This window comes from Rhinopithecus bieti, unplaced genomic scaffold, assembly GCF_001698545.2.
Source record: "Rhinopithecus bieti isolate Rb0 unplaced genomic scaffold, ASM169854v2 scaffold_6776, whole genome shotgun sequence".
Taxonomy (NCBI): Eukaryota; Metazoa; Chordata; class Mammalia; order Primates; family Cercopithecidae; genus Rhinopithecus; species Rhinopithecus bieti.
This window is the reverse complement of record NW_016805299.1, coordinates 1,435,010-1,443,803: the sequence shown is the minus strand read 5'-3', so window position 1 is coordinate 1,443,803 and position 8,794 is coordinate 1,435,010. Positions and strand designations below refer to the sequence as shown.

Sequence of the window (8,794 nt, the reverse complement as noted above, 5' to 3'; positions counted from 1 at the left end):
GAGGTGTGTTCCGAGGAACTGTCAAGATGGCCAGAAAGAAAGAAAGAAAGAAAAGAAATGAGTGTGTTCCAGGAACTGTCAGATGGCCAGAAAGAAAGAAAGAAAGAAAAGAAATGAGTGTGTTCCAGGAACTGTCAGATGGCCAGTGCAACTATGCGATGAGATACACAGGCTTGCTTGTTTTCTTACTGCCTCCTAAACTGAGTGGTTCCATCTCACTGAAACAGACGCTCAAAGAAAGGTGAAATTCGTACAGGCAAGCACAGTCTTGGGAGGGTTATGAAGCTCGTGAGATGTAAGCGGGCCCTCACTGGAGGAAGGGGCTGGAAACAGTGGGATGAGAGGAAGCATTCCCAACAGGACCAGCAGCACAAGCCAGGCCCAGAAACAAGTGACTATGATAGTGGAGGGAGATTAAATGGGACTGATTTGGGGAAATCTTCAAAAAGAAAAAAAAGCTGAGATCTTTGAACCAGTTGCAAAGTTAAGATGGAGCCATTCTTGTGGCTGACGGAGGACAAGAGAAAAGCAATGATTTAAGAACATCCCAGCTGGGCGCGGTGGCTCACCACCCCTGGCTGAGGCAGGAGAATCACCTGAACACAGGAGGTGGAGGTTGCAGTGAGCCGAGATCGCGCCACTGCACTCCAGCCTGGGCGACAGAGCGAGACTCCTTCTCAAAATTTAAAAAAAGAAAAGAAAAATCCCTCAGACAGACATGAGGACGTGGGATGGGAGGGGAAGCCTGGGGAAGTGACATCATTTAGAAGTCAGCTGGGATTGGCCAGGCGCGGTGGCTCAAGCCTGTAATCCCAGCACTTTGGGAGGCCGAGACGGGCGGATCACGAGGTCAGGAGATCTGGACCATCCTGGCTAACACAGTGAAACCCCATCTCTACTGAAAATACAAAAAACTAGCCAGGCGAGGTGGCGGGCGCCTGTAGTCCCAGCTACTCGGGAGGCTGAGGCAGGAGAACGGCCTAAACCCGGGAGGCGGAGCTTGCAGTGAGCTGAGATCCGGCCACAGCACTCCAGCCTGGGCGACAGAGCGAGACTCCGTCTCAAAAAAAAAAAAAAAAGAAACAAAAATTTGTTGTGAAAATCACATACAGGATTGACGAATTCAGGGCTGCCTCTTGTTTTCAGCAGTATCGGACAGTTCCCCCACACTGCCTCTTGCAGTCACGGGTTATTCTCCATCCACCTTTTATTCTATGCTGCCTATCAAAGGGTGTGATCTCTGAGATCTTTTACAGCCTAGAGACTGAATGCCAAATGTGCTAAGATGTCAAGATCCAGGTATTAGAATAGGTCTAGCTCATCCGCAGGAATATCATCCTTCCCCGTCTCCTCCATTTCAACAACCTGTAATTCCTCCCACTCACTGAATGGGAGGAAACATCTATAGATCATATATCTGATATGGAATTTGTATCTAGAATACATAAAGAAGTCTTACACCTTAAAACCATAATACAAATGGCTGGCATGGTGGTTTATGCCTGTAATCCCAGCAATTTGGGAGGCTGAAGTGGGCGGATCATCTGAGGTCAGGAGTTTGAGACCAGCCTGATCAACACAGTGAAACTTCATCTCTACTAAAAATACAAAAATTAGCAGGGCATGGTGCTGGGTACCTGTAATCCCAGCTACTTGGGAGGCTGAGGCAGAAGAATTGCTTGAACCTGGGAGGCGGAGGTTGCAGTGAGCTGAGATCTCGCCACTGCACTCCAGCCTGGCAACAGAGAGAGACCCTGTGTCAAAAAAACAAAAAGGACATTGGGTCTGATGGGGCTGAGAGGATTATCTGTGATCAACATATGGCCTATTAGATAAGAGTCAGGGTTTTTCTGTTCTGTTTTTTGCTTTTTTGTTGTTGTTGTTGTTGTTCCACAATAGATTCAGTCTTAAGGACTACCCGGGGAAAGCAACAGCAAAATTATAAAATAATTTATTCCTCGCTTCTGCTATCAACTTGTTCTTTATTTAGACGTTCTGTTTCTGGAAGTATATATAATCATACTGTGTGCCACACGTATCTGTCATTCTGTTATACAATGACATATTTCACAATGTCTGTGTGCCAGATAAGCGAGTCTTACATCTTTAAATGCCTAAACATTTAATTTAAACATTCTTTCATTATAGATTCTCCTGAACAAATGACACTGTCTCTTCTGACTGGCCTTTTGCAGCTCAAGGCCATTGTGACAAATGTCAGTCTTACATAACTGTAACCAAATAACACCCTAAGGCACATTGAGGTCTCTAAACTAAATGGCCCCAGACTGATGAGTTTTTTGGAGTTCTTGGCTCTGCTTTTTATAGAAACATTTCTTTTTTATGGGCTATTTGTGTATTGCTGCTCTTAGTACTGGTGGCCTTGGGCAATGCATCCCACCTCTTTCTAATTTACTGCATTCAAACAAATGTTTGTTTTACCACCTACTTTACTGGTGACATTATACATTTTTCATCTGTTAGATCCTAGGGCTATAGCCATAGTCTTTTCAATTCCAAGTTTCAGAAGGCTAGTAGCTTAAGGAAAAAATGAACATTTATTATAAGATTATGGCGGTATCTCAAAGGTAAAGGTGAACGGGGGGAGGGGACAAAACCAGGAAGTGGAAGCTCAGCAGAAACCAGAGGCTGTTCTCTTTGTCTCTCTCACCTCTGTGCGTCTTTGTCCAGCTGTTTCATTATTTTGCTTCTGCAGATTACCGTTCTCAGCTTCTCCATGCATGCGATGGTTATGTCAAATCAGTTCCAATCACCTGCAGAGAAGAAAGAGTTGTCTGTATCCCAATGCCAAAGCCAAAGGAGAGACTGGCCCGGTTAGGTCAGTTTCCCACCTGTGGTCCAGTCAGCTATGGCCAGGAGGATAAGGTCACATAGTATAAAAACGGCTGCTGCACCACCTCTGCGAGAAATCACAGCCCAGAGGAAGCGCGTACTGATGAACTGGCTTCACCAGCAACAAAGGAACTGGAAAATCGAAACTGCTCCAGTCGCATCTGAACTAAAAAGAGGCCAGGCACAGTGGCTCACGACTGTAATCCTGCATTTTGGGAGGCTAAGGCACATAGATCGCTTGAACTCAGGAGTTCAAGACCAGCCTGGGCAACCTGATGAAACTCCATCTCTACCAAAAATACAAAAAATTAGCTGTGGCACATGCCTGTAGTCCTAGCTATTTGGGAGGCTGAGGTTGGAGGATTGCTCAAACCCAGGAAGCGAAGGTTGCAGTGAGCCGAGATCATGCCGCTGCATTCCAGCCCAGGTGACACAGTGAGACCCTGTCTCAAAAAGAGAGAGAGAAAAAAAAGAAAGCTTGATGTGAGGGCCTGAGACGCTCCCCTATGAAGAAAGAATATGAGGTCTGGCCCCATAGATTCATGGTATATACTTTGCTTTTCTTGAGACGTTGGTTGTTTACTCCCTGTTTATTGGATTATCACTGAGACATAACTCACATATCATACAATTTACTCTTTTTAAATGTACAATTCAGCAGCTTTTAGTATATTCACAGGTTCCGCAACTATCACTACTTCCTTTTCCAGCACATTTTCATCACCCTAAATGGAAACCTTGTACTCATTAGTAGTTACTTTCCAACCTTTCTTTCCCCCAGCTCCTGGCAACCACTAATCTACTTTCAGTTTTTTGTTTTGTTTTGTTTTGTTTTGTTTTGAGAGGGAGTTTTGCCCTTGTTGCCCAGGTTGGAGTGCAATGGTGCGATCTCAGATTACCGCAACCTCCGCCTCCCAGGTTCAAGCAATTTTCCTGCCTCAGCCTCCCAAGTAGCTGGGATTACAGGCGTGCACCACCATGCCCAGCTAATGTTGTATTTTTAGTAGAGATGGAGTATCTCTATGTTGGTCAGGCTGGTCTCGAACTCCCGACCTCAGGTGATCTGCCCACCTCAGCCTCCCAAAGTGCTGGGATTATAGGTGTGAGCTACCGTACCTGGCCTCTACTTTCAGTTTCTATGGATTTGCCTATTCCAGACATTTCCTATACATAGAATCACACAATAAGTGCCCTGTCACGTCTGGCTTCTCTCACTCAGCGTGGTGTTTTCAAGGGTCATCTGTGGTATGGCGCGTGTCAGTGCTTCATTCCTTTCTGTGGCTGAATCACAGTCCATTGCAGGGATGCACCACACCGTGTTTACGTGTTCATTAGTTGATGGACATTTAGGTTGTTTCCACGTTTGGGCCATTATGAATGCTGCTACGAATACTCACGTACAAGTTTTTGCATGAACATCTTTTTTTTTTTTTTTTTCAGAGCGGGGGTGGAAGTTTATTTGAAATGCCTTAGAACAGGAAAGGAAGCTGTACTCGGAAGAGACCCAAGTGGGCATGGGAAGGTTAAAGAGACAAGGTCAAATGCCAAACATATCTTTTTCTTTCTTTTTTTTTTTACCTTGAGACGGAGTCTCGCTCTGTCACCCAGGCTGGAGTGCAATGGTGTGATCTCGGCTCACTGCAAACTCCACCTCCCAGGTTCAAGTGATTCTCTTGCCTCAGCCTCCTGAGTAGACGATTACAGGGATTACAGGCGTGCACCACCATGCCTGGCTAATTTTTGTATTTTTAGTAGAGATGGGGCTTCTCCAGGCTGCCCAGCCTGGTTTTGAACTCCTGGCCTCAAGTGATCCACCTGCCTCGGCCTCCCAAAGTGCTGGGATGACAGGCGTGAACCACTGAGCCCCGCCCAGAACATATCTTTTTAATTCTCTGGGGAAATCCTGGAAGAGGAATATCTTGGTCCTACAGTAATTCTATGTTTAACATTTTGAGGAACTGCTGTTTTCCAAAGGAGCTGGACCATTTTACATTCCCACGAGTAATGTGTGAGGGTTCCAGTTTCTCCACATCCTTGCCAGCTTTTTGATTGTCCATCTTTTTAATCATAACCATGCTAGTGGGGAGGAAATGGTATCTCACTGTGGTTTTGATTCGCATTTCCCTAACGATAATGATATTGAGAATCTTCTCGTGTTTATTGATCTCATGTGTATATCTTCTTCGGAGCAATGTCTATTCAGATATGTTTGCCCATTTTTAAATAGGGTTGTCATTTTATTAGTGAGTTGTAGGAGTTCTTACGATATCTGAAATATTAGATCCTTAACAGATACAGGATTTGTGAATATTTTCTCATTCTGTGGATTTTCCCTTTCTTGATGGCAACTTTGAACAGCAAACTTTTTGGTTTTGACTGAGTAGTCCAATTTATCTATTTTTTTCTTTTGTTGCCTTGCTTTAGGCAACAAAATCTAAATCTAAAACACCACTGTCTAATCTGAGGTCACAAAGATTTGCCCCTATGTTTTCATCAGAGATATTTATAATTTTAGCTCTTATGTCTTTGATCCATTTTTAATTTTCTTTATCTCTCTTTCCTTATTTTTATTATTATTTTTAAGACAGAGTCTCATGTGTCACCCAGGCTGGAGTGCAGTGGCACGATCTTAGCTCACTGCAGCCTCCACCTGCTGGGTTCAAGCGATTCTCCTACCTCAACCTCCCAAGTAGCTGGGATTACAGGCATGCGCCACCACACCCAGCTAATTTTGTATTTTAGTAGAGAGGGGTTTCACCATGTTGGTCAGGCTGGTCTCAAACTCCCAAACTCAAGTGATCCACCTGCCTCAACCTCTGAAAATGCTGGGATTACAGGTGTGAGCCACGCCTGGCCAATTTATTTATTTTTTTTAATTTATATAGCTAGGACTACAGGTGCGTGCTACCATGCCCAGCTAATTTTTGTACTTTTTGTAGAGATGGGGTTTCACCATGTTGCCCAGGCTGGTCCGGAACTCCTGAGCTCAAGTGATCCACCCACCTTGGCCTCCCAAAGTGCTGTGATTACAGGCGTGAGCCACCACGCCTGGTCTTCTTATTTATTTTTGAGACAGGGTCTCATTCTGTCACCCAGGCTGCAGTGTAGTAGCACAATTGCAGCTCACTGCAGCCTTGACCTCCTAAACTCAAGTGATCCTCCTGCCTCAGCCTCCCAAGTAGCTGGGACCACCAGCGTGCACCAGCATGCCTGGCTGATTTTTAAAGTATTTCTAGAGATGGGGGTCTCCCTATGTTGTCCAGGCTAGTCTCAAACTCTTGGGCTCAAGCAATCCTCCAACTTAGTCTCTCAAACTGCTGGGATTATAGGAATGGGCCACTGTGTCTGGTCAATAAGTTACTTTTTAAAAAGACAGAAACCAAGGGCAACAGTGTAAACAGAATAATTTTCTTTTCCAAATCATTTTTTAGGATCAACTTCTTTGGTCGGGCCTAATGATGTTACCTACTAGTAATTTATAAAAACTTGCATTTCTACATTTTTCTTAACTGACCCCATTCCAAAACACAAGCAAATCATCTAAATTCAAGATTTGTAAGGTTGGGACTAACTCAATACTATAGGGTAAGCATGAATGAAGGCTGGAAATGTGTTTTGATTGCTGCCATTATTTTTTATTTATTTTTTTCTGAGATGGAGTTTCACTCTTGCCACCCAGGCTGGAGTGCAATGGCGTGATCTCAGCTCACCGCAACCTCTGCCTCCTTGGTTCAAGCAATTCTCCTGCCTCAGCCTCCTGAGTAGCTGGGATTACAGGCATGCGCCACCACGCCCAGCTAATTTTTTGTTTATTATTCACCTTTCTATACTGGGAAAAACAAGTTGGTGTGGTTTACTTAGGAATCTCACATCCAGGAAATGAACTAAAAATGTTGTATCAAAGATTATGCACAGGATCCACAAACTAAGAAGCAAGCAGATGAGAGCAGTTAGAGACATCATGGTATATTTTCCAGAAGAAATGGTCCATGGATTAAAAATTATTATGATGAGTCTGCAGTAATATAGAAACTAAGTAGTGTGAATCAGAAAATGAAAAGCACAGCCACTGACTGTGATTACAGACTAAAACTTTATACCAATTACCTGCTGGAATTTATGCTGCATGAAGGCAGGATATTTTGCTTGTCCTGTTCACTGGACAGTACCTGGCATACGGGATGTGCTTATTAATATTTTCTGAATGCATTAGGGAAACTAAATATAACATTCACCTATGAAAACATATCTGGGCCAGGCGCAGTGGCTCACGCCTGTAATCCCAACACTTTGGAAGCCCGAGGCCGGCAGATCATGGGAGGTCAGGAGCTGGAGACCAGCCTGGCCAACATGGTGAAAACCTGTCTCTACTGAAAATACAAAAATTAGCTGGGTGTGGTGGCGGGTGCCTGTAACCCCAGCTACTCAAGAGGCTGAGGCAAGAGAATTGCTTGAACCTGGGAGGTGGAGGTTGCAGTGAGCCGAGATGGTGCCACTGTACTCCAGCCTGGACAAGAGTGAAACTCGGTCTCCAAAAAAAAAAAAAAAAAGAAAGAAAGAAAAAGAAAAGAAAACATATCTGAGGGGCATGAACACATATACATGCGGAAAACTGTATTCGTGGGGTAGAACGGTGGCTGTTTCCCCCACTTTCACTATTTCCCAATTCTCCCCTTGAGTTGTGATAGCGTTTTCTCAGTGGAAAGGATGACCACAGAATCATCTCCCCTGGGCTGCAACTAAGGAAGTATCTGAATTGGAGTGAGAATGCGGCCAGGCTTCAAATCCAGGAGGGGCATTTTACAGGGCGTGTGGCTCTCACCCAGGGCTCACAGGACACCTGATACTTAGGACTGTTTCCCAAGAGGCTGAGGACAGCGCGGCCCCAGCTCCCCCAGTTTAGGAGCCTGCACTGGTGAGCGATGGCTGCTCCGCACAGCCCCCGGGTCCTCTACAGAAGTCCCTGGCACCTATCTGGACCCCTAAGGGAGGTCGCTTGTTACCCCTCACTCGAACTCGGTCCCAAATGAGAAGCGGCCCCCATCTTCCCCGAAAGGGTCTCTTGTTCTCCCTGGCCCTCCTGCGAAGGTCATTACTCCCCAACTCGCCTTTTTTGATGTTTTTTGGTTCCTGGTTTTTTGAGGCAGGGTCTCGCTTCGTCTCACAGACTGGGGTGCAGTGGCGCCATCACAGCTCACCGCAGCCTCGACCTCCTGGGATCAAGCGATCCTCTCACCTCAACCTCCCGAGTACCTGGGACCACAGGCGAGCGTCACTACGCCCGGCTTCTTTGCTTTTGTGTTTTGTTCGTTTTGTTGTTTGTTTGATAGAGACGAGGTCTCGCTATGTTGTCCAGGCTGGTCTCTAACTCAAAGGATCCTCTCACCTAGGCCTCCGAAACTGCTGGGATGACAGGTGTAAGCCACCGCGCCCGGCCCCTCGCCAGCCTTTTGAAGGAGCCTTTCGTCCTCAAGGCCAAGGGCAAGGCCACCCCCTCCCCGCGAGTTCCATGCCCCCTAGAGGGTCACAGTTCCAGACGGGGAGGTGGCGCCCTCCCCTAGGCCCCGGGCCCCGACCGCCCGGTGCCGCCTCCTTCCGGGCCCTCCCCGTGATGACGGCGTTGCGGGCAGGCCGGGCGGACTAGGCGGGGCTCCGAGCGGGGACTGGGACCCAGACGGGCTCGGGGACGGGGAGCAAGCGGCGTGGCCATGGCGGGCTGCTGCGCCGCGCTGGCGGCCTTCCTGTTCGAGTACGACACGCCGCGCATCGTGCTCATCCGCAGCCGCAAAGTGGGGCTCATGAACCGCGCCGTGCAGCTGCTCATCCTGGCCTACGTCATCGGGTGAGCGCGGCCGCGCGGGGCCGGGCGGGGGGCGCCGCGGGGGACGCGGCGGGGGCTGCCCTCGGGTCCGCCCCGTGCGGCGGCTCCTCCCGGCTTCGG

The 8,794-nt window shown here is 47.2% G+C and overlaps 1 protein-coding gene across 2 annotated transcripts in view; it reads left to right on the top strand.

The window, feature by feature from the left end:
• Positions 1–8,089: 8,089 nt before the first annotated feature.
• P2RX4 (purinergic receptor P2X 4) overlaps positions 8,090–8,794 on the top strand; it is a 27,410-nt gene continuing 26,705 nt past the window's right edge. Inside the window, exon 1 of one of the 2 annotated variants that reach the window (XM_017872096.1) lies at positions 8,090–8,642. In XM_017872096.1, coding sequence (XP_017727585.1) covers positions 8,562–8,642 — 81 coding nt within the window. In that variant the 5' untranslated portion in view covers positions 8,090–8,561. Of the gene's footprint in view, positions 8,696–8,794 lie in introns of both variants that reach the window. The other variant, XM_017872095.1, reaches the window with a different exon arrangement.